The following is a 25,375-nucleotide window of genomic DNA, read 5'->3' on the forward strand; positions in this document are numbered from 1 at the left end:
ATCGAGGGGGAGGGAAAAAAGAATTCAGTGCCACGTAAGGTGTGCTTTTAGCTGATGCTGCACAATAGCTAATGGCAAGAGTTTTTGAGTAGATTTAAGAGTAGTATTACGGGTCATCCTCTGTAGGGTACACACTTTGCACACCTAACGTGGCTGTACTGTTTATAATTTTTTTTTTTTTTTAAGAATACCTGAAAATTAAAACATGCATTTTCATCATACTGTTTTCTTCTTTTCCAATTAATTTGAATTTGTCCCGCGCGAAAATTTCCTCCCTCCCTCACATCGCGTCGTTGCTCTGCCCACCGCCATCGGCGACACTGCCACTCTGAGCAACCCTCCCTCTACCCAAACCAAGATTGCATAGTTTGAAAAGGTAAGTGGAGACCGATTTATTCTCTGCCTTGTGAGGATGTAAGTACCACGTAATTACTCTACCCAGCAACGCCCCCGTCGACCCTCCCATCCTCTCCCCGAGTCTCCTCGTGCGGCTTCCTCGCCCTCCCCGAGTAAGTTCTACTCTACATTTGGCCTTCTTCTAATGTTTGCTTCCCTTTATGTTTTCTTTGAAAATAACATGAACTGAAAAGTTCAACTCAACTGGAAGATGCGATATTGTTGTTTTAGTCATACCCAGATCATAAAACAGTTAATAGTTTTAGATTCATGATGGGGTTTTTCCTTTTCTTGAATTTTCACGGCAACCCAATATAGGATTTTCTTGAATTTTCACGACAAACAGTTAATACCAGTGATTTACACTAGTAAATCAGACAAGCTCAAGAAATGGTTCTCGCTGATTGATGCGGTAACATTGTCACATAAGAGGGTTCTGCTACCTGTTAAAAAACTTCGTGAGTCTTCTCTTGTTAGTAGCGAGTTGCATAGGACAATGTATGGCTTTATTCCATTTGAAGTTTCATGGAACAATGTCCGAGGCATCAACTACTTGAATGAGTTTCAGGTAATATTTTTTGTACATGCTTCCTATTCTTTCTTCAGTTTATTTTGAATTTTTTTTGTGTCCTATGGTTTTCATGTCATGTCATCTGAAATTGTAAGATCAAGCTACCAATCTGACCTACATGTTGTGAATCAGGGAAGAGACTGCTTGCAAAAACACTAGCTCGATTTGTGAATGTGCCCTTTGTCATCGCTGATGCAACAACTTTGACACAGGTATGCCTGTTTCTCATTGATATATCTATTGAAATTATCAAAAAATTTGCAAACATGGAATGTTAGCCTACTGAACGTGGAAAAACCAGTATCACTTTAGTGAATTTTTAGCTTGATTGTTATCTATTACTACCGACTCAATTGCAAGCGAACTTCATTTTGGAAAGGTAAAAGTTGGCTTGCTCTAATATTACTTTAATGATTTTGTTTGGCTACATTCTTCTGGGATGTATTTGTTTATTTATGGTCATTACATTCAAGTGGAGGAGGCAAATAATGCTTTAATTGCCTTTTGTTTTAATATTGCAGGCATGTTATGTTGGAGAAGATGTTGAATCAATGTTTTACAAATTACTTACGGTATGCTTCATGTTTTGCATCTTTAGATTACAAACTGAAATTTATTTGATCAATCATGGAAGCATATTGCTACCATGACCTATTCTTGGAGTTCTAAAAGCATCTCATGATCTTTGCAATGGTTTGATTGCTCTTCTTTCATTGTATTTTTTTGTATGACCTTTTTTTGCATGCTTTTATTTATGTAGGATGATCGATTTTTGTAACAAGATACTTGTCCATTTAATTTATCAAGAAGGGAGGTACTTGTAAAAAAAAGTATCAAGAAGAGGGGTTACTGAGGAGATATTGCCTTCTTTACTTGAGATGAAAATTTTAACACGGTATAAAGTGTGTATCCAATTTATAAGACCCACTGATCTGAACGTTTGATCCAAAAAAACTCCCCTGTGCATTTTTTTGGGTCATGTTCAGTGGAGTTTTGTTTGTATAAGAAGAATAGAAAATTGTAAGCAGCCTGGTTGAGTACTCAAAGAAAATTGTAAACAGAAAATTGACAAAGCTGGGATGACAATGAGATATAATACTCTATCAATTCTCTAAATTTTCATCCTGCAAGATTCTGTATTGCCATTAGATCTCTTTGTAAGTTATTTATTTGATTGCATTTGGTTGTACTGAAAACTCACATCTTCACTAGTCCTTGAACTCATTTTGAACCGTTTAGTAATTTCTATCTATAAATCTCTTGCCGCTTAAGATCTTATCTGCCTTTTCTATTTTAGGTGCATCACTTTTCCAACTTTGGGGTAAGATGGGGCTTTTAATTTCTGAGATAAAGACAGTAAACAAAGACTCAAGGTGTGTACAGATCTCATATAAAAGTTCAAATCATATTTCAACCATTTTTATTGCTTTTACTGCATTTCAATGAAGTATAGGTTCTATTCTTCAGTAACTAATTCAATACAGACTTGTTTCGTTGATGCATGTTTCAACAATAAAATGTCATAGTTTGGAACAGATGCACCTACGCATTCTTGCTAACCTATAATATAATCCTCCTGTATCTATCGTGTAATTTCAGGCCAAAAAAAGGAAATCTAATGCACGGGATATCTTTTCTATAGTTGATTTTGAATGACTTTGTTTGGTGCCTTATTTTTCTTTTTTCTAGTTTACTTCTTTGTTCATCTTCAATTCGGTTTCTCTATCTTTATATATAGATGCTTTTTCAATTTGATTTTTGTCTCAAGTGGTTCAGATTTTTGCAAATTATTGTACATGATGGGTGATTTGCTTCTAGGTTTTCTCAAAATGTGAGTTTTTATTGTCAAATTAGAGAAATCTAAGGTGATTAGCTTACCTTTTAGGTAGTTTAAGATTCATGTGGAATATGGATGCAAAGTAAATGCGTTTCAATCACATAATATTAACTTTTTTTTTTTCCTTCTCTCTGCCTCTTTTGGTTAGAAGCCATACAGCTTCAATTAGTAAATCATACTTGAATGAAACCAGCTCCTTTATGGCTTGTTTAAAGAACAATTATTTAGTTAATGGTGTTGTTTGCAACAATAGAAAATTTTGGTTCCTGCAAGCAGATTCTGGAAAATATTTGAGTTGTTTAAAAAAAATGCATGGCTGCCTAACCATATTCACATTAGTGGATTCTCTGCTTGCTATATATATATATATATATATATAGGCAGTTGAAATGAAATATTGGAAATGAAATCTGCACTCCCCCTTTCTTATTTATTCTGAAACTATTTCTTTAAATTTTGCAGTCAATAAAAGTACCATATTTGCTGGTCTGGAAGTCATGAAATGCAATGTGGCTACCAGAAATTGAAATTATTGGGACATTTGGGTTAGTGAGGGTGCTAACACTTGTGGGTTTTATTTGTGGGGCTTGACAAACATTTTTATACAGAACTAATTCAAAAGCTTGAGTTAGTGGAGTTAGACCTTATAATATCATATCAAAAACTGAGTGATTGTGAGAATTTTGACAACTATTAAGCAAATAGGTATTTTTTTTCTTTAAAAAAACTTTATTAGAAGCTACATATGATCTCTTGGGTCTGATTAAGTTTTCTTTAGCTAATCTGAGTTGATTTTACATATTCTAGTCTTGAGCTAGCTGGCTCATGACTGGATACAAAACAGAGGTGGCTGTGATTGACCTTTTATAGTTTAAGATTATGTTTATAGTTTACATGTTTTGTTTAGCCCTTTATTTTCTCTAAAATTCTTTCAAACAAAATTCAGAATACTTCATAATTAGTTCTGGATTTATTTTGACGAAATAGTTATGTTTGGTTGAGCTGATCTTTTCTCCAATAGTTCAGCTTCATCTGTTTATAGTCTAACAACAGTAAGTTGGCTTTCATTTTATAACTTGGTGTCTTCAATCTCTAACAGGCTGTCTCCGGGTTGCATGTAAGAGGACCAAAGCCTGAAAAGTTACAATATTTATGATGAGGAAACTAGAGATGCATCTGCTCACTCAAGTTTATTTGATATGGACTGGCATTCTTCAGTTGGAAATTCTTTTTATGAAGCAAATGAAAGGTTGCTATCATTTATCTTTTATGCATTCTACTCAGCCACTTCTTTTTTTAAATTATTAATAAACAATTAAAAAACTGTCATTTATCTTTGCCGATAGAGATATTGGATAAAACAAGTTAATTGGTTTTACTGCTATAATTTTAAAAATATATATTTAAAGTGCCCTTAAAATATGTATATAAAATATATATTGGAATGCACTGTTTCACTTGCAATGGATTGAAGCACAATAACAATAAACAAAAAACAACTAGAGCAGTACCAAGGAAGAATGAGATTGTGTTCATTGCTCTTACTGGAGAGGAGACCAATAACAAAAAACAACTAGAGCAGTACCTAAAATCACACATTGGTAGTCCTGCAATATCAGAGTTCGATTGGGGTACTAGTGAGACCCTTAGGAGATCTACAAGAATAAGTGAAAAGGTCAACTCCATCATCAAATTTTAAGTAATTTAATTCCCGTTTCATTATTTTTTCAAAAGGACCCACATAAAGTAAGTAATGTTTGTGGTTTGTATTATATTCTAACACGACATGTTAGTCTGATTGAGTTCGAAGGAAACCAATCTGTAATATTTCTTGCTTTATGCCTGGTTAATAATCCTTGCACTGAATGTAATATTTTCTTAATTGTAAGGTTTATTTACATTGTCTTGTGATATTTTCAGGTGGTTTTGATATGTTGTACGGTGGAGGAAAAGTTAGATTAGTGTTAAAAGTATGCACACTGGAGGACACAAGAAAATGAGACTACTTAGATTAGAATCTCGGATTTTGGAATATTGGATTTTGTAATGAATATTATGAGACTACTTAGGTCGTAATAAGCTGCTTTGTAATGTTGTATTCAATTGGAATGAATATTATGACTCAGTATTTTACTAGATGACTTAATCTAAGGATGGTTATTTGATGGCAGTGTAAATGGTTTTGTGTTCAGTTGTGGATGAATTTTGTGTATATAATCGTTGTGGAGACTGTGTATTGTGAATATGTATAGCTTGTGATTCCTTAGGAATTGGGAGTACATGTTGTTAAGCTTACCATACAAAACTTGTATATGAAATCAATCAAACTTTCAATGTCAGTTCAATTGATTAGTTTCTGTGCATCCATGAGTTTGGAAAAAAATCTATATAACTTGTGCAGATTTTTGTCCGCTTATCATCCTGTGTATAATAGATTGGGAAAAAATCTATATAGACGATGTTCTGAGCATGTTCCACTTATCATCCTGTGTCTATAATAGATTGAGAAAAAATGTGATGAAAAATGTCATAGATAAGCTTAAAAGTGACCAAAATAGATTGGAAAAAAAATCTATATAGCCCAGCAGATTCAGAAAAGTGACCAAAAACACTAGATTTTTCATAGCTTCCACAGTTCCACTCCCCATATACAACAAAATGCCCGATCAAGTACCTAATTAGGGTTTGCCTAATTCAGGGGGGAGTACCATTACAGTTGATCCATACAAGAAAAATAAAGAAAATATTCACTTATTTACATGGGCCCTATAGTTTATCCGAACAAAGCAGAAACTATTATAATTGATACAACCCAGTACAAACACAATAATATTCATGCATTTCTATTCTCGACCCTCCGCAAATTTTGTTCAGTCTCAACTTTCTGAGCATTTGTCTCTTTCTCTCTTAGTTTATCTTCTATTCTTCGTGTTAGAAAGCACAGCGGAAAAAATACCTCAAGCTCAGCTTATAAAATTGCTCCACAAGTTTTTCCAGATTGACAAATCACAAGCTTTTCCTCTTAGTGGCGAAGTGTACTACGTAGTATAAAACTAGAGTAACACTTAACAAATTCACAGCCTAAATATCTTATCAAGAGAGAACAAAAAGAGAGAGATTTTGTGTATTTGTAATCATCACAAAAAAAAAAAAAAAACAATTGAGGAGGACTATTTATAGTCCTCCTACACACGGCTGGCCTTAAAGGCCAGCCTTCAATTGTCGTAACGCATGGCTTAAAACCATGCATTATAAGCAAGTAACGCATGGCCATGCGTTACACTTTGCCTTTAGGAGGGGGTTAGCCCCACGTGGGCACCCCTCCATCTTACATCTCCCACTCGCACATAGTGGGCATGACCCCAGGTCTGCATCTCTCTAATATTCTCAATCTTGTTCATACAAATAAATAGGCCGTGTGACCACCAAGCACATCTGTAAAAAGGTGGGAGTACATGTACCAAATCTCTCCCAGAGAAGACCAGTATAGTAACATCCATAAAGTGTCTGGTCATGTCCTGGACTCATTTGATCACATCAAGATCAAGCATTTTCAAACCCTCTTGAGTTTAAAAAAAAAACTCAGAACAATGCTTGACTACCCCCAAATCATTTCAATGTGTTCACAACCTTTAGCCGCTACCATGATGTAGCGTCATTGTATGACGTCAGCAAACACTATCGAAGATACGATATCGAAGAGTCTTCCCTTTGCACTCATATCACTCAATTTTGGTCAAACCGCTTTCCCAACAATGCCTCTTTAGACCGTATCAATCATGGTCATAGACAGCATGCCAAAGTAGCAGACATCACAACCTCCATCTCGTGACATAGTCAAAAGTAAAATACATTTAACAAATGAGACTCACACAGTGAGAAAGAGGGAAACATTTTACTCACTTCCTTATATGGTCGAATAAACACATATAGTATGAAACACATGCTACGGTGGATTTCTCTTTCTTAAAGGGCATATGTCTATATCAACACCGTACAGATCTTAGTTTAGCCGCTCCTTAAGCGTCTAACCCGAATTCCTCTATTTGCACGCCTCCAAGACGTCAAAGAAGAATTCGCATCTGGCTTACTACAGGCTACATGGATAGTGGGGTAACCCATGCATAGTCCTATCAATGAATCTCATCTTAGCTCCTACTAAGGCGACATAACTTTGTGTCAACCAACTTATCCCTTTGGACAAGTACCTAGGGACACAATGTCTCATCTCTACTTACTACTTAAGCGCTAGAGGCGATCGCTCGTGTGAGTGAGCCGATCTAAGCCTGTTGACATATCTTGTGTGTGTGTATTATAAAACAATACGATAAAGACAAGAACTGAATCATATTGTATTAATATCCCAAATGAAAGGTTACATCTCAATGTTATTTGAAACACAAATTACATTTACAGTCTACGTAGTCCTAGATTTCTAACATGAGCCTCAAAGACATCTCTTGCAATAGGCTTCGTTAAGAGATCAGCAACCATGCAACTCCTAGAAAGGTGTTTTAGAACCACTTCCTTTTACGCTATCATGTCTCTGATTCCTAGAAAGGTGTATTAACCCTCCCCAAAAAAAAAAAAAAAGCACTTGCCCTTTGACCAATATATATATATTTTTTATAAGGCTTTACAACCATCAGAGTAACAAAGTAACTCAAGTTGGTAACTCTGGTTTTCTCGAGGCAAGAGCAAGCAACCAATTAGTAGTTAAAACCAAAGACTGATCCTAGTTAATTACATGCAATTATAATGTCCATCAATGTCCGTATACCAATGGGTGTAAGTACACTGAAACGAAATAGCACATAGTGAGCATCGTGGAATGTTCGAAATGTAATTATCCTAATGCATTGATGCTTTATACAAGCTCATGTTTTCACACTTGGATGCTTGCCACGATTATTTATAATATATTTTCCCTCTCCAATCATTCACCTAAGATGAAGTGCTAAAGGCTCCAAAATAGCATGACAACCGTAAATTAAGTATCAACTTTAAATTTATTTAGAAACAGTAAGTATGCATGCATGGTCTAACTCGTATCTCTGAACTTGGAGTAACACATATACAAGGACCTCATTCATAACATGATTTAATTCAAGCCAAAGTTTTGTATACTGTATATGCGGCACTTATGAATTGCTCCACAAATGAATTGCTCCACAGGGCCTAACATTCTTAAAGAAGTGTCATCTCGCCTTCTTGGTCCAAATTAGCGTGGCCCTAGAACTCACAAGAGATGGATTAGATGATACTTTTTTTAAGTATTTTTGCATGAAGTAGGCCCCCCACCCCTCAGGTCTCAAAAAAGTGATCATATAAATTTGTCAAACATTTACAAAGGCTCCCAAGTTTGTCTATTGATTTTTTCTTTTTTTTCCCATTTTCTTGTTTTCCCTATCAATTGAGAAGCGAGTTGCCTGGTTCATTGCCGATAGAGTGGTGAATGTTACATTATATTTCTTATATCTGGAATACTGGAAGTGTCATCATAAAAATTAAATATCAGTCATGTATTAGTCATTTGAGCATAGCATCACAGAAATCAATTAATATACTAACAACAACCTAAACTCCAAAATTTTCCAAAAAGAAACGAATTGAAGTACAAAAAAGGGCTCTTGCAGGAAAAACTACCTTGAGTCTTTTTATGACTAATGAAAAAAATGCACAATAATCATCTATTCAAGACAAGTTTGATATTGACAAAATAATCTCATTCTCACCCCATCGGCATCATTCTGAGCAGGATGTGCCTTACTTGCAGCCAATTCTTTAGCCTAGTTGATTGATATAAAAAAAATTAGTAACCTTCATATAAACATGAAGGAAATTATCTCAAAATTCACCAATGCTAGCATTAGGAACTCATATGGTATAAAATTTTTCTTCTCTATGGCATTAATTAAACACACGAATGGAAATATCATCTACTTGTGTGGGACAAAAGTGGCAGATGTTAGGAGCAGGAAACAGAATATTTTTACAAGTGTACCTTCCAAGATCTATTTATCATTATTTGTTCAGCATTTTCTTCCTGGTACCTTGCAACTTTTTCTTCGATAGCAGGGACATCAAATCCTTCAATCAAGTTAAATGCTGAAAGAATGGTTTTTTTTTTTCTGTCAAAATATATACTCTTAAGTATAGAATTTCAGGAATGAAAAAAGAGAAATGTATGCCATCAGAGGCAACATCGGAAACATCAACAGTCCCGGACCATTAGTTTCTACCAAATACATATGCCTAAACTCTAGAATCACAGATTAATTATGCCCAACCAGAGAAAAAAAAAGATAAAAAAAATCTTATGTATGCCCAAATCCTAAAATCACAAATTATTTACCCTCTCGCAGATCTGAGGGCTTCGCATCGGTGGAGTGAGAGTGACTTCGCGTCGGTGGACTGAGGGACTGAGGGCTTCGCGTCGAATGACTTAGGGACCGAGGGTGCTTGCGGACTGATCTGCTGATCTGCTCGTGAGGGCTTGCGTCGTGGTGGGAAGGGCTCTGATCGGTGGTTTGTTGCTTGGCTTGATTGCGTTGAGATCGAAGACGACGGAGGAAGTGCGAAATGAGAAGACTCTCGAACAAGAATTAGGGCTGAGAGGAGAGACGACGTGTGAGGGCTGCGAGCCTGCGAGCGTGCGTGTGTGTAAGTGAACCCGGTCCAAGTGCATTTAGTGATCTGGTCCACACGTTAGGTATGTTATGGCTGCAGCCAACAATAGACTAATATAAACATTTTCCCTAGATTTAAATGTTGTTGAGACTGAGTCATATTTATGATAATATAAAGAATAGAATCCTTGATGTCCAAAAAATTAGATAAATATGGAGTTATCATTCCACGTCATCAAGGACTGCTATTATCCTCATTCCGGTTGAAATCTTCAAGTTTTCTTATTTTTCTTCGAGATTATAGGCAATTGTTGAGACTGAGTCATATTTATGGTAATATAAATGATAGAATCCTTGATGTTCAAAGAATTAGATAAATAGGGAGTTATCATTCCACGTCATCAAGGACTGCTATTATCCTCATCCCGGTTGAAATCTTCACGTTTTCTTTCCCTGATTTTTATTCGAGATTATAGGCAATTAATAAATCTACGACCTCATGACACAAACGCCCCTGCCACTAACAAGCCAAATCCTTGGGAAAGAAAGAAAATGTCATACTGATAGATGGAGGGTAAATTGGTAACATTACATTATCATGGGCCAAATTGAAACTTGGCCCAACACACGTGTTCGATATATATGCGGAAATGCGTACCATCGCCGACGGGTGTAGCTGCGAAAAACTGGTTTGTTCGCAATTGCAGCAGAGACAGATTCAATCTGTATGGTTTCTTTCCCTTGGTCTTTTGTTTGATTGCAATGATTCTTTTGTGAAATTTGTAGTACAAGTGAGTATTATTTATTTACTTTCTGAATATGCTTGTATCAGCTTTTGTGTTAATTTGATTATGTGGAGCTTCAGAATGCTAGTGTAATGGGTGTCTGCGTCTGCGTTTACTGGCTAACGATTATTGTTTATGCGTTGCTTATATTGCAGAGGAGATTGCATGAGACTGTAAAAATGAAGGCTGGGAAGATTTTGTTTCTTCTTCTCTCTTTGAATGTGATTTCCTTTGTAGTAGTGGTAAAGTAGCGTTCTTTGTGTTTTAGAATCCATACATTTTTGTGTATATAATTTTGTGAAAGATATCATACTAAATCTCTTATTTTGGGTTGGGTTTATAACACATGCAGATTGCTAATCCACCAACATGTCCAGCTGATCTTGGTAAGGAATGCAGTGATTCAGGTGAATGGGATGGGGAGTTCTTTCCTGGGATTCCAAACATTAAGTACGAGGTAGGGTGGCTTATGACTTAATTCTTTCCGGATCATGTTCCTGTCACTGCATCTCTGTCTATTGGAATCTACGTTTAGTAAACTTTTCTTATTTGACTGACTGTCGCACTCTAAATCCTCGTGAAGTTTACTGTCTCTCTTTGTTAATATGCTATCAGGTGTGCCTCAAATCAATTTTTTATGGAGTTAACATACAATTGTTTGAGGAAAATGGAATCTTCATTACTGTGATACCTGATATCTGTATTTACATTTTTTTTTCAGGGCCCTTCTAGCAAGACTCGATTTGCATATAAATGGTACAATGCGGAGGAGGAAATCCTCGGAAGAAAATGAAGGTTTGTTTTTATTCCTAATATCATCTAGGTTTATTAAGCAGCTGATGGTTTCTTACAGAAGGTTTTATGGTTAGGATTGGCTGAGATTTAGTGTTGCATTTTGGCACACATTCCGTGGTACCGGTGGTGATCCATTTGGCGCGCCTACAAAGTATTGGCCATGGGAAGATGGTACAAATTCATTGGCCATGGCCAAGAGAAGAAGTAAGATTGATCTCTATGAGTCTATTTTTCTGTACTTGGCATTGATAAGCGTGCAAGTGGAAGTAACATGGTTCTGTTTACTTAATGCATAAAACAGTGAGAGCCAATTTTGAGTTCATAAACAAGCTTGGAGTCGATCGGTGGTGCTTCCATGACAGGGATATAGCCCCTGATGGCAAAACCCTAGAGGTGAGTCATTTACCCAGTGAGGCATGGCATCAGAAGCAGTTGCTTTGAAAATTTTGGAGTTTTGTGATGTTTCTACTTTCTTGATGTGAAATCACCACTTGTTTCAAAAGTTTAAGCTGAAAGGAAGAGATAGATTTTATTATTTATTTTGTATTTTAACACTCCCCTCTCGTGTGGGCCAGACTCCCCCTCAATGGGTGGCCTCAACATGTGGAATATTTAATTAAATAGGATAGAGTGTAAAATCAGGGTTTGAACTCAGGACCTCTGCTCTGATACCATGTGAAATCACCACTTGTCCCAAAACCTTAAGCTCATGGGAAGAGATAGATTTTATTATTTATTTTGTATTTTAACACTTGATGATATTCAAATGTTCTTACCATTCTCTGACAAACAGTAATTTTGCATTGTTTCCTTTGTCCCAGGAAAGTAATGCAAACTTGGAGGAAGTAGTGGCCCTTGCTAAGGAACTTCAGGTAATTTTGTCTGTATGAAAAGGCAAATGGTCATGCCAATAAATGCGATATATGAGTCACAACATGGTTACTGGGTCTAGTGCTGTGAGGATCATGAACCTTCTGACTTTCTAAAGCTTAATCTCTTTGCAGATCAGCTTTTTCTCCATTTTATGTACTCATCGACCGAATTAAATCCTCGATAGCTAAAGCATGTTCTTAAATACTAGACCTTCCAATAGCTAAAGCATAATCCTTTTTTTATTGTTATTTTTCTTAAATACGTCTCATGGAATGCCTTTATTATGCCACTGTTCAGGGAACCAAGATCCGTCCTTTGTGGGGTACAGCTCAGTTGTTCATGCATCCCCGTTACATGCATGGTGCTGCAACAAGGTAATTTGTGTTTGTGCAGGTGTTATATTTCCTGTATTAGTCATACTCTGTCATTCATGGACTTAATACTTCAGATATGCTTGGTTTACAGCTCTGAATTGGGGGTATATGCATATGCTGCTGCTCAAGTCAAGAAAGCTATGGAGGTGGTTTGTGTGTCTGCGCATGCATTGCTTATTGCAGAAATTTGGCTGTGCACCCATCACCTATGCTTAATATTTTGTCTTTTATTTGATATTTTAAGCTGGCTGGTTGACGGATTCTACAGGTAACACATTATTTAGGTGGAGAGAATTATGTGTTTTGGGGCGGCCGTGAGGGTTATCAGACTCTCTTGAACACAGATATGGGACGAGAGCTTGATCATATGGTTTGTTTATTGGGATCTACTTCGCTATTATGTCCAATGATACAATTGACTTACTTTCTTTTTATAATAGTGTGCTACCAAGGGTCTTTACATTTTTATTTTTTTTTTCAATTGTATGTTACATATCTTTACTCATGGATGCTTATCCGCTTATTATTTATTATTTATCAACTAACAGGGAAGGTTCTTTGAGGCTGCTGTCGCTTACAAGAAGAAGATTGGTTTCAAGGGTACCCTTGTGTTTGATTTATTACAAATTCTTCATAATGGACTAGTTGTCTGATAATATGATTTTTCCTCATTTATTGGGGCAGATAGCATGACTACTCTGCCTCTGCTTCTTAATTAAGCTTTTTTGAGCTTTTCTTTAATATCTGTGTTTGATGCTGTGCGAAGATTCTATAAGGACCTTGTTTTTCTTCTTTGTTGCACTTTTCAGGGACATTGCTCATTGAACCCAAGCCTCAGGAACCTACCAAACATCAGTATGTTCTTAGCTTCTCTGTTTTGTCAATTATACGGAGTGCACTTTTCTTTATGCTTACATATGGTAAATCTTATCAGGTATGACTGGGATGCTGCAACGGCTGCTAATTTCCTTCGAAAATATGGTCTTATAGGTAATTGAAGTTCAGTTTTTAAGTCATAATTGATTCTTCATTTCCCTAATAATTTTTATTGTCTGATAAGCTTTATCCATATTGTTATCATATTAATCAGAGTTTTCATGGTTGTAAGTGTTATTGAGATTGCATTTCCTTCGTAATCAATTTTTCATGGTTTTAAACGTTGTTGAGATTTCATAATTTGCAGTCCTTGACCAACATTAGAGTTTGGAGATGGAAGGCTTAAGTGGTTCATATAAGACATTGATTTATCAACTCTTAACAAATTAATGACCTTATTCTGCTGTTTTCTTTTGTAGGAGAATTTAAACTGAACATTGAGTGTAATCATGCTACCCTATCTGGTCACAGGCATGTACCATATTGTATGTTAAACAATTGAGTTGATCAAGTGTGAATTTCTATAAACTTGTGCTGTTTCTGTAATTGCAGCTGTCATCATGAGCTTGAAACTGCTAGACTCAATGGTCTGCTGGGAAATATTGATGCAAACACGGGTGACCCTCAGATTGGTATCGAATATTTATAAACTTAAACTTTTCTTGAGTTTTTTTGTTTTATTTTATTTTTATATATGTCGACTACACATAAAAATGTTTTGAACGCTGGAAGTTTTAATCTGAAGCTGTTGCCATATTCCACAGGTTGGGATACAGATCAGTTTCTCACAGATATTGGAGAGGCAACTCTGGTTATGCTCAGTGTGGTTAGAAATGTATGCAATTTATTTGTCTTTAATTTGTCAACAGAGGAGTTAAAATCTTGTTTTGCTTGTAGGTAATAGAAGAGCAAAGTTCTTTTTATGGGTAATGCAATTTTTTCTACTGTTCTTGTTCCTATCGCAGGGTGGACTAGCACCAGGAGGATTCAACTTCGATGCAAAATTGTTAGTCCTTTTTTTTTCCTTTCGACTTACTTCCATCTGAGCTTTATGGTCACAGGTGTTGTTTTTTCATGATGGATAATTGCATTGGACTTTACTTTGTTTTAATTCTTTTTCTCACTGACATTTAGGCGAAGAGAGAGTACGGATGTTGAAGACTTGTTCATTGCTCATATCATCGGAATGGATACCCTAGCTCGTGGACTTCGAAATGTTGCCAAGCTGATTGAGGTGATGGCTGGCTGGCTGTATTAACTTTAAAGTTTCTTTGCTTTCACATAATGTCGAGACTAAATATTTTATTTTATTTTTGTCATAAAACAAAGGATGGATCTTTATCTGAGCTTGTTCGCAAACGCTATGAGAGTTTTGACACAGAACTTGGGGCTCAAATAGAGGTAATGTGATTCCCATGCGCCACACCCCCCCCCCCCCCACCAAAAAAAAAAAAAAAAAATCCCTCCTTTTAAATACATGTGGTTAATGCACGGTTGCATTTGTAATCAGGCTGGTAAAGCGGATTTTGAAATGCTTGAGAAGAAAGCCTTGGAATGGGGAGAACCTCTAGTTGCTTCGGGCAAGCAGGTATTGGAAGGATAAATTTCATTTCCTTTAATTCCTTCGAAGATTTCAGAGCATCCTTCTCACAACCAGCACGTGTATAATTAAACATAATATAGACCAATTACCAATATAGCTTAGGCAGTGAAATGAGACATTCATGAAAAAGAATTACCAAATGAAAATCTCCACCCTCTTCATAACACAAGTGTAGTCAGTGTATCTACTACCCTCTCGAAATCAACCCTACCATTTTTAGCATAAAGGAGCCGGAAACCATCTCGACTACTCTTCTTTTGTTATATATCATTTCATTTCTTTCTCAGACTAGAGGTGTTTGGAGTCTTCTAGTTTGCTTTTACCAATTGACCATCTTATTTGGCCTCAATCTGAATCTAACAAAGGGTCTTTTTTGCGCAACGTTGCAGGAACTTGCGGAGATGATTTTCCAATCTGCACTATAGGGAAAATTATTCGACACTGGACTAGTAGTTATTCTCTCTTATGTTAGGGAATAATACCTTAAATTAACAAAGGGCCTTATTCTAGGATGACATTGACATATCATGCTGTTCTGGACTGGACCATTTCAGAAAGCAGCATTGCATGTATTGAGATAGGGGATAGGGATACCTTTTGTTTTCAGGTGGTTATGGTAAATCGCAGAAGGCCTTTGTAGTTTGAGTAATGCAAAAGACCACCTATTTTATTTAAATTCCTTAAATTAGCGAACATGAGTTTCATATGCAATTATCAAATTATCTTTGGTAGAATGATCAACATCACATTTCGTGTAAATTCATAATTTTTACTGAGGGGTACGTTTAGAATGCCTTTGAGAAATGAAAAATGGAGAAAGCTGAGCCGCAGCATGGCTGCATGGGCTGGCCATGAAAGACAGTAACCGGGGAATCGAACTATTTATATGGGAAATGTTCGAATTCATCGTCCAGTTCTAATGTTATTCTTAAAAGTAGCAGATAACCAAAGAATTCGACAAAAGATTAGGCCCTGCTTGATCCTTTTTTATGTACATCGACATGGTGTATACTGAATCTTTGCTACTTCCATAACAATAACATTAGAACTGGACGTTCCTCCGTAAACTTAAGCCATCCACAAAATCACAAACAATCTTTTACTGTTAAAAGAAGTGTTAGATCCGGTTTGGATATAATAAGTATTTTATCTCATCTCATTATTATAATTTTTTTAAATTTTAAAATGATAATAATATTAAAAAATAATTTATAATAATATTTTATTTAACTTTCATCTCAACTTATCTCATTTTATCTCACTATCCAAAAGGTATCTTAAGCAATTGTTTGGAATTCAGATGAGATGATAAATTCTGTCTCATTTAAAAAAATTTCATAATTTCCTTCACAAATATCACTCAAATATAAAAAAATTTTGAATTTTAAATATTCAATTTTATCATCTAATTATTATAACTTTTTCAAACTTCTAAACAAAACATAAAAAATAATATAATTTTTTCAAATTTTAAAACAAAAATTATATTTAAACAAGTTTTTAATTTTCTAATATTTTTATTCAATTTTTTTTCTCTCATTTTCTAAAATTAAATAAAGTATTTTAACTTAAACTATTTCATTATAATTTACTATATTTTCAACTCATCTCATTATCAAAATATTATTTAGAAAGATATTTTACAAAAAAAGTCTGCAAATCGACGCAATGTAACGTATCGTGATATTTTACGAATAATTATACTTTAATGCTAAACTTTGCTGATTAATCATATTTAATTACAAAAATATTCCATATTCGAGACAGAATGATATCCCTTGAAAACTGAAGTGAAAAGATAAAAGAATAAGGGTAGTGATAGGATTATTACTTATTGGGGGCGGCTACTATGCCGCCCCATTTTGACCGCTGGGCGGTAAATTTTTTTTTTTTTTTCTTTTCACATTTTTTAACATATTTAAATATATTTAAAAAATAAAAAAATACATCAATATACTTAAAATCACTTCCTTAACCACTAAGTAAAAAAAAAATAAAATAAAAAAATAAATTTTGACTAGGATTCAAATAGAGGTATCAAATTGAAGAGGTAAAGTAGACTTTCTCTTACTTATTTACTATTTATTTATTATTTATAATGTATTTGTTTTTTTATTGTTTTCTTTTTAGTATTTTTTTAACATCATTAATTATTAAGAAAAAATTAAAAAATATATAATTTTATTAATAGCCACTTCCTTAACTATTTAGTAAAATAAAAAATTAAAAAAAACAAATAAAAATAATAATAAATAGATAGTAAAAATTAATAACCCTATCATTTTTTTAAAAATAATATTACATGTAGTAATTGAATGCTGAAGTCTAGTATAATCACTTAAAAAAATAGACTCTATTATTAAAATATAGTTTTTTTTTTTATGTAAATTTTATATTTATTTATTATTTTTTAAAATGATTATGTAGTATTTAGACACTCCACTATAAATATCATTCCATAAGGAAAAAAAAAAAGAAATACACAAAGAAAATTTGAAATGGGAGATTGGAGACCGATACGATTCCGTAAAAACAAAACAAAAAACTAACACAGGAGAGAAGCATCAGAACCTCAGTCTCGGGTTCCTCTTCTATTCTCTGCCTCTGTTTAGTGCTTGTTGCTATTCAGTTTCTGGGAACAACTCTGCTTATACACAGTCCCTACTTTATCCAAAATCTCATTTCGGCCCCAAACCCCGAGTTTTTTTATTGATGCAGACCCTCTCCTTTTAGGACCAGAGGGTTCTGCTTTGAGATCTCAAAGAGTTAAACCTAAATCAAATTAAAACCCGTCTGATCTGTTCTAAATTTCGTGCACTGAGAGAGTTTTTCTAAATCTCTCAAGATGGGTATACTGTTTACGAAAATGTTCTCGTCCCTTTTCGGCAACAAAGAAGCTCGGATTCTCGTTCTTGGCCTCGACAATGCGGGAAAGACCACAATCCTCTGTAAGTTTGTCTAATTGATCTTATACCCAGTTCTTACATTCTTGCTTCTTAATTCTCGGTTTGTGATCAATTGGGGTAATTCAGTTGTTTGGATTTGGGTTTTGTTCAGATCGGCTTCAGATGGGGGAGGTTGTTTCCACGATTCCAAGTTGGTATTCTTTCCCATTTCTAACATTTATGGTTATGTTTCTTTCCCATTTTATCCATTCTTTTGGTGCGTGGGAAATTGTGGTTTCGGTGTATTATGCTTTTTCCTTCTGTTTTCAAGTTCCCTGGGCCTAGCGTGTTGCTACGGTTAAATCTGTTCATATATTTTTGGGTGCAGCAATTGGATTTAATGTCGAAACGGTGCAGTATAATAACATCAAATTCCAAGTATGGGATCTGGGTATGGCAATCTATTCCCTTGATCTGTATCTTCAATTTACGATCCTCACATTTGTCTGCTGGAACCCCAAAGTAAAATTAAAGAATATGCTGGATTAGTTAAATTTTAATTGCTTACTTTAAAAACATTATGAGTTTGCAAAACGGCTCATTCTGTGACCGACATTGAATGGAGATTGGCTTATATAGTTGTATTGCGTCTTTCTTTATTTATATAGTTTTTTCATTTTTGGTGGACATGGCAATGGACTCTATCCTTGGTTCAAGAATCTGGTTATTGAAATATGTAAAGGAGCACCTCATTTGAGATTCCCAGAGGTCGTCATTTCGATGCCTACTTAAAGAGCTTTGTGCTTAAGTCAATGAATAAAGTTGTGTTGTTTGGCAGTTGGCAACTGTCTTCTAAAAAATCATATATATGCACATGCATATATAAAAAAGCAGGACATGATCTATGTTATTGAAAATTTAGGAATTATAAGTCATGTCCATTTCTTGTTCTGATGGATTTTCTGTTTTTTGTGTGTACAGGTGGACAGACAAGTATCAGGTATTTCACTCTATTCTTTGGTCTTTCTTTCTTTTTTTTTTTTTTTCAGTTCTTAATAAATTTCGACTTGTAAGTATAGCTGCCTTTAATTGGTGAGAGCTCTAATATACACAGTATTTCGATGTAGTGCAATGTGATTTGTGTGTGGGGATACCTGGAAATCCAAGGCTACGTAAATAGTTTTTCAGCTCTCGTAAAAACTTTTTGTCTAATCACTAGCATCAGAATTTGTGATGAAAGAAACACAAAACAAACAGAATTTATTCTCATTTTTTCTTTTAGGATATAGGATCTTGGGGCTTTTCGCGAGCGCTTTTCAGTGGAAGGGAATTTGGTGGAACAAAGCTCTATTCCTGGGGTGCTCTTTTCTGGAAAACTGCACCTAGGAAGATCCTAACTATGGATAATCTGAGGAGGATAATCTTAGTGATTCATTGGTCTTATATGAGCAAGAAGAGCAGGGAAACAACATATCTCCTCTTGTTGCATTGTGATGTAGCTTGAGCAGTATGGGACTTTTGTCTTCATCTTTTTAATGTGGAGTGGGTGATTCCCCAAAGGGTAGTAAGCTTATTGGCTTGTTGGAGAAGTCGGGATGTAGACTGTTAACATCGTGTTTCGTATGCAGGTTGGCCAGGGTTTTCACCTGCGAACACAAAGAAGAAGGTTGGCTCGGGGTGGTTCGAGGTGATGCCCAAGTTAGTCTCATGCGTTCTTAGCGTTGGCTTAGAATAATTCAGTCCAGAGAGAGTTTCTTGTACTTGGGAAGTAGCTTTTATATGAAGTTCAGAGGGAACATTATGTTCCTGTGTTAGCGTTGTGACGTCCTGTCTGCATCTATCTTAGTTTAGTATTTAATGCGGCATGGCTTCTAGGGCACGTCCTAGCAGTTGGTGAACGGCGCTGTCACTTATGGTCCCCTCCATTAGAGAATGGATGGTTTTTCGCGTTCTCCGTTAACCTGCTGACGTAAGTCCTTTAATGCTAGGGGCAGCAGGGGATGTGAGAGCCGACGTGTCCCATCTGCCCCCCCCCCCCCCCCTCCCCCTTTCCCCCCCTTATTTGGCTTCCTGCGCTATGCATTCTCCTTCCTCCGACGTAACCTTGAGGGCTGGACCCCTTTGGCGATTTTGGGACCGCTGAAGGGTAAGGCCCGGGCTGCCCTAGGCCTCATTGTTTTGCCAAAGCCCAACTATCATGGGCTGGGTGGGAAATATCCCTCCCATAGACCATTGCAATGTGGTAGTTTGGTGGATGGTTTCTTTGTGTGTAATGTGATAGGCGTTTGTGCATGTGGAAGGAATGCAATTTGCGGAATATTATTAAAGATTGTAAGATGATGGTGGATAGGCTCAGTTCCTCAGTACTAAAAACAATTTATGTCTGGATGTTGGCTTGTGATAGCTCTATATTTTCTTATTACGTAGATCTTAGGTCCTTTTATTTTTCTTCACCTCCTTGGCAAATGCTCCTCTTTTAGACACCTTGTGCTTGCCTGCTTGGGAAGTGTCCTATTGCTCATTTAGTAAAAATTACGGACGTATAAAAAATAAAACAATTCACAACTTTTTTTTTTTGAAAAATATGTTTAGTGGACCTCATAACTTTCACAAACTCCAAAAAAAAAAAAAAAAACCTCAGATTATCTTTCTTTCCAAACATATGTCCATTAGGCGGCTCTGCTTTCACTATTTTCAAACATATTTTAGAATATGCAGGAATATTTATTTTTTAAAAATTATTGGCTTTATAGTGCAATTTCTATGACTTTGGTACATGTGAAATGCATGATTTTTCTCTGATTAGTGTCAAATCACTTGTTTTTCATTAACGTCACATGCTCACTCAACTTCCTATTTGGTTTTTTAACACAGGCCATATTGGAGATGCTATTTTCCAAATACACAAGCCATAATTTATGTCATCGATTCAAGTGACACTGATAGGTTGGTCATAGCGAAAGATGAATTTCATGCAATTCTCGAGGTACACCTTTTTGTCGATGCTTACAAGACTATAGGATTAATTTGACAAGGTGGATAATATTAGTACTCTATGGCCACCCTTTGTTTTTTTACTAATATTAAATCGGATAAATATTGAATAGGATACTTATATGATGTTATAAATAGGGCTTGCACAAGAAAAGATAAGAAGAAGATGATCCTTCCCCCTAGTCAATAAAAAATAAAAAATTATAATAATAGTAAAAAAAAAGGGAATACAAAGTTGACCTAACGTTTATTACAATGGTCATTTCCTTACTCTTTCCTTACCACCTACAAACTTTCCTTAACTTACAAAATATGTTCACAAATTCCTTGTATCTATCTCTAGTTCCTAATTAGGTGCATTCTCTTGTATACCACTTGTATACTTGGGCTTTGCCCATTTTCGTATTAACAGAAATTCCTTACTTATAAAAAAAAAAGCATATGAAGATGAGCTAGTCAAGTTCTATAATTATATTGAAAACTTAATGAAATGGATTCTTTTGGCAGCTTTAAAGTTTCATTGTAAGGGCCTGTTTGGATTCTAAGGTGATCTCAGACCATCTGAGAGAGTTTTGTACAGATGGATATACTCTCCATCCAAACACAACTTATTTTATTTGAAATAACCTCTTTTTTCATCTTAACTCAGCACTGTTCATTGATGGGTCTTTTCTTATTATTCTATCACTACAACAACAAACCAATCATTGATGGGACCCACAATTTTTTCAACTTCCTATAAAAAAGTTAAACATATCTCAACCAACTTTATACATCCAAACACATCTCAATGGAACCCACAATACCCACTCAAACATCTTAACTTACTACTATTCATAGATAAACTTGGTGCCGTTTGTATAGTGAGTTGAAATGAAAGTTGAATAAAATGTTGTTAAAATATTATTTTTTAATATTATTAATATTTTGGGATTTGAAAAAGTTGAATTATTTATTATATTTTGTATAAGAATTTGGGAAAGTTGTAATGATGGAGATGAAACACTTTCACTATCCAAATGGGGCATTAGATTATTTGAGATACTCTTAGCATCCAAACGGAGCCTTGATAGTGACATTTGAAATCATTAGATGGTTGTGCTGTGCCTGGATTTATCCCCTCCCTTTGATTGTATTCTTTAAGATACTGATGCATGCATATGCATATAAAATCTTCTTCTGCCTTCTTTTTTGAAAAATGGTCCAAGTATTTTTGGTTTTCTTACTTAGTGATGCATTTTTCTTGCATTTGTTGAGCATCTTATGATTCAATTCATGCTTTATATTTTTGTCAGGAAGAAGAATTGAGAGGCGCTATTGTTCTCATTTTTGCAAACAAGCAGGTTAGGACTACTGCTGTATTATTCATTCCTCAATACCTTTCTGTACAAAAGAAGATTCATTTATTTAAATTTGTGAATAAGGGTTGACAATATGTGATAATTCCTTATTACATGTGTCGAAGTGAAATGAGGAAGCCTTTTTCAATCTGTTGTGCAAGGAGTTAAGGCCATATGTTTTCATCGTACAAATGCCTTATTAAATCGTAGTTTTTTTTTTCCCTCTTTCACTTGTGTTTTGTATTGATATATTCTTTTGGTCTGTACAGGATCTTCCTGGTGCACTTGATGATGCGGCTGTTACTGAGGCTTTAGAGTTGCACAAGATAAAAAATCGCCAATGGGCTATTTTCAAAGCTTCTGCAGTAAAGGGAGAAGGTCTCTTTGAGGGCTTGGACTGGTAAGTTTAGTTGCAGCTAAGTGCTGTACTCTCTTGAATCTGCTTAGACTTTAGTGGTTACCAGTAGTTATTGCTTTCTAAATTTTCCAGACTTCAAATTTACACATTGCATCATACCAGGCCTACACTTCTCCACGGCTCTAATTACATGGAATGAATTAAGAACTTCAAATTTTATTATGCTTCAACTCATGTTCAATGAATTTGTCTTTTGAATGGCTTTGGTTGCCTTTTTTTTTTTTTATGACGTGGAACCTCACCAAGCCTGGGCCCTTTGGACTCACCCTTAGGGAGTAGTCCCCGTGTACATGACTTATATGATATTGATCACTGTATCAGTGTTCCATTTGTTCAAATGATGGATCTTTTTACTTTTAGGAATGAAGATTTGTAGAGGAGGGAATTAATTTATGCAGTGAGTAGTTGGTTGAAATCAGAGGATTGCATAAACATTAAGTACAGTACTAGTTTTCAATGGCTACAGACCATCTCCAGCCATAACAAGTAAAAGGTCAGACCAATCGCAGTGGGTGGGGGTGCAATTCAAGGTTAATGAAAAATATTTTGTAGAAAGCTTGCACCTTATTTTAACATTCTGAGTTTGGTTTGTTAAACTTGTGGTGATTGTTTGCAATTTCTCTTGGTTTATCAAGCCATCTATGGTCTTTAGGACAATGTTTGCAGTGATAGTGATAGGTGATCAGCGGTAAGTGGAGGCGAACATGACTTTAAATTGTGGTATGTTGTGATGGTGATGGAGATAATCAGTGAAAAAGGTTGGCATGGATTGATTATGAGGGTAGGGGTTTGGATTAAAGATCTAGATTGAATGTTGACACTTATGCAATAGAATGGTGGCTGTGATCTGGTAGAATGACAAGAAAGTGGTGTGATCTGGTAGAATGACAAGAAAGAGCGTGATAGGGACTTCTCACAGTGATCTGGTGCCAGAAAGACTTGAATCTATCCACCTTGATTTCCAACATAATCATGTAAACTGAATAATATTTAGCCCTCATCCAAAGCTCTTTCCTCTTTCTTTACTGTATTACAGGCCTGGGTTGTGACAACAAAAATTAGGAAATACTTCTTGGAAAAGAATCTGGAAATGCCCATGAAATCATCTATAATGGTGGGCGCACCACCTGTCATTTGGCCTTAATTGTCTAGTAGATAGCTTTTGTGCCTTCTGTTTCTTCCAATCGGGAGAGGTTGCGCGTTGCCGAAATCAATCTTGAATCTAATGGGAGGTGGATTTGGGACCTTTGTGGAGACTTTTGCATTCGACAAGTGCACTATCATGTGTGATGTGGGCGGTTTTGATGGATAGAAATAGATGATTTCAGCACTTTACAGTCTCCGTTATCCAATAAGTTCTTGAGAACCTGTTTTTATTACCAAGAGTCGCTTATATTTCCATTTCTCTCCTTGGATAGTTCTCCTTTCTATAAGATTTAGAGGCTAAGTGATTACTCCTTGTACTTGGTCCTGCAATTATATTTTTGTTTTAACATTTGTTTGTATGTTTTTATGATGCTTATATATTTGGAAGGTCATTTCTGTCTCACCTCTTCCACTATAAAAATACTGTTGTTTTTTTTCCTGGTTTTTCTGTAGTCTTTTAAGTGAAAACCTAGTCAAATAAACAACTTGTTGATGTAGGTTGAGTAACACACTCAAATCTGGAAGTGGCTAGCTCTTTCAGTTCCAGTAAAGAATAGAAGCTTCCTGCCGCATGGCCAGAGCAGAATTGAGGGACGGCATTGAGTTCGTAAGGGACTCGTGATAGAAATTTAATTCTTGGGTGTGGTTTTGTCGTTTGGATTTGATCTCTAATTGATCTGGAAGTAAACCACTCTGACTCGTATACATGTAAAATTTGTCACCATAGACATGACTATTTGGATCTTATTTTTGCTTCGCCCCTTTCTCTTTATTTATTTTTATTTTTTTCAAATTTCTTTAAAAATTGCATACCTTCTGTTGTCCGTATGTTTCCATTCTATTTTCGGCACTTCAGTTATTATTTTATTTCCTATTATTTTTAAAGTTACATGCGATAATTTATATATGAAAGTATGAAATTTAAAACGACTAGGTCATAAGAACTGTACGATTGATACTGGTGATCATAACAATTAGAGGGTCTTCTTCTTACCTGTAAATTGAAAAAACCTCTCAAGTCTAAACCATATTGTAGTTTTAACATGTTAAACTTTTGTTTTCATCCTATTTTAAGATAGTAATGCTATGTACAGTCTTAGAGTACCCAATCGTTTTGAAAAAAAGTAGGGTTCACTATTAAAAAAAATTAGTTTTTTATCATTGGATCTTGTATTTACTCACTTTTTTAAAGAGATTATGCAATGCTTTTGCACTTAACGACTGAAAATATCACTTCTCTTTTAACAATATATGTTTCATCACATGAATTAGACAATACATGCTTCATCAACATGAATTAGATAGATAGTAGGTAATGTGAGAAAGCATCTCTTTCACATCATGCCTTTTCTAGACTTTTTTAGATTTCGACAAATCCCAGGTATAATTTTCAAACTCAATACTCCATGGTAGGAATTTTCTAAATCAGCAGTGAGTTTGCCTATTATGTTGCGATCAAAACTGACGAACTTATGTCGAGTGGAGGAAAGGTATTTTATCAATAAAACAAAATTTTGACCATTTGGAAAGTATATGATCAACCATATCTATATGTCTTATATAGGGGTGGACAGCAGGTGCCCGTCACCGGTTGCACTGCCCCGTTCGCTCCGCCCCTGCTTGGGTGTGGCGGGGGATCCACTTTGCACAGACGGGGGCGGGCCCCCCCGCCCGTATAGAAGGGGCGTTGCAAAGGTGGGGGACAGAGGAGGCTTAACCCCACTTCGTAAATCCCCTGTCCCGTTCCTGCATGTCAAACCCCCCTCCCCCCATTTCCTCAGTTTCTCTTTCTCGAACTCTCTCGATCTCGTTTGCCATGAAAGTAATAGACGCCAGCAGAGAGGACTCGACTG

The 25,375-nt window shown here is 35.6% G+C and overlaps 2 protein-coding genes and 1 long non-coding RNA gene across 5 annotated transcripts; all 3 read left to right on the top strand.

The window, feature by feature from the left end:
- The first annotated feature begins 261 nt into the window (after positions 1 to 261).
- Positions 262 to 2,661, top strand: LOC121263234. Of its 2 annotated transcripts, none has more exons than XR_005940203.1 (3): positions 262 to 964; positions 1,100 to 1,179; positions 2,265 to 2,661. It is a non-coding gene; the product is annotated as an uncharacterized LOC121263234 (long non-coding RNA). The 2 variants fall into 2 exon arrangements; XR_005940204.1 differs by lacking the exon at positions 2,265 to 2,661 and adding an exon at positions 1,489 to 1,526.
- Positions 2,662 to 10,013: 7,352 nt separating this feature from the next.
- LOC121262971 (xylose isomerase) lies at positions 10,014 to 15,415 on the top strand. The gene is made up of 21 exons (XM_041165698.1): positions 10,014 to 10,158; positions 10,374 to 10,460; positions 10,571 to 10,675; positions 10,940 to 11,013; positions 11,088 to 11,217; positions 11,315 to 11,406; positions 11,835 to 11,885; positions 12,184 to 12,260; positions 12,352 to 12,406; positions 12,529 to 12,630; positions 12,809 to 12,860; positions 13,070 to 13,115; positions 13,195 to 13,250; positions 13,556 to 13,607; positions 13,689 to 13,768; positions 13,901 to 13,971; positions 14,102 to 14,142; positions 14,271 to 14,370; positions 14,466 to 14,537; positions 14,647 to 14,724; positions 15,129 to 15,415. The coding sequence occupies exons 4-21, from the start codon at positions 10,972 to 10,974 to the stop codon at positions 15,162 to 15,164; spliced, it is 1,233 nt and encodes a 410-aa protein (XP_041021632.1). The 5' UTR covers positions 10,014 to 10,158; positions 10,374 to 10,460; positions 10,571 to 10,675; positions 10,940 to 10,971; the 3' UTR covers positions 15,165 to 15,415.
- Positions 15,416 to 17,214: 1,799 nt separating this feature from the next.
- Positions 17,215 to 24,269, top strand: LOC121263151 (ADP-ribosylation factor 1). Of its 2 annotated transcripts, none has more exons than XM_041165964.1 (8): positions 17,215 to 17,687; positions 17,797 to 17,835; positions 18,013 to 18,075; positions 18,606 to 18,624; positions 20,499 to 20,610; positions 21,914 to 21,961; positions 22,228 to 22,358; positions 24,021 to 24,269. In XM_041165964.1, exons 1-8 carry the CDS (start codon positions 17,585 to 17,587, stop codon positions 24,052 to 24,054), a joined length of 549 nt encoding a protein of 182 aa, XP_041021898.1. In that variant the 5' UTR covers positions 17,215 to 17,584; the 3' UTR covers positions 24,055 to 24,269. The 2 variants fall into 2 exon arrangements, with proteins under 2 accessions (XP_041021898.1, XP_041021899.1); XM_041165965.1 differs by lacking the exon at positions 24,021 to 24,269 and adding an exon at positions 23,413 to 23,921 and having other exon boundaries at positions 17,266 to 17,687.
- Positions 24,270 to 25,375: the final 1,106 nt, after the last annotated feature.

This window comes from Juglans microcarpa x Juglans regia, chromosome 4S (genome assembly GCF_004785595.1).
Source record: "Juglans microcarpa x Juglans regia isolate MS1-56 chromosome 4S, Jm3101_v1.0, whole genome shotgun sequence".
Taxonomy (NCBI): Eukaryota; Viridiplantae; Streptophyta; class Magnoliopsida; order Fagales; family Juglandaceae; genus Juglans; species Juglans microcarpa x Juglans regia.

Excerpts from the sequence above, each read along its gene's own strand:
- LOC121262971 (XM_041165698.1), top strand. The coding sequence starts at position 10,972 with ATGGTACAATGCGGAGGAGGAAATCCTCGGAAGAAAATGAAG. Across the intron at positions 13,608-13,688 it reads GCTACCCTATCTGGTCACAG|CTGTCATCATGAGCTTGAAA; the intron begins GCATGTACCATA and ends CTGTAATTGCAG. Across the intron at positions 13,972-14,101 it reads TGCTCAGTGTGGTTAGAAAT|GGTGGACTAGCACCAGGAGG; the intron begins GTATGCAATTTA and ends TTCCTATCGCAG.
- LOC121263151 (XM_041165964.1), top strand. The coding sequence starts at position 17,585 with ATGGGTATACTGTTTACGAAAATGTTCTCGTCCCTTTTCGGCAACAAA. Across the intron at positions 20,611-21,913 it reads AATTTCATGCAATTCTCGAG|GAAGAAGAATTGAGAGGCGC; the intron begins GTACACCTTTTT and ends TATTTTTGTCAG. Across the intron at positions 22,359-24,020 it reads CTCTTTGAGGGCTTGGACTG|GTTGAGTAACACACTCAAAT; the intron begins GTAAGTTTAGTT and ends TTGTTGATGTAG.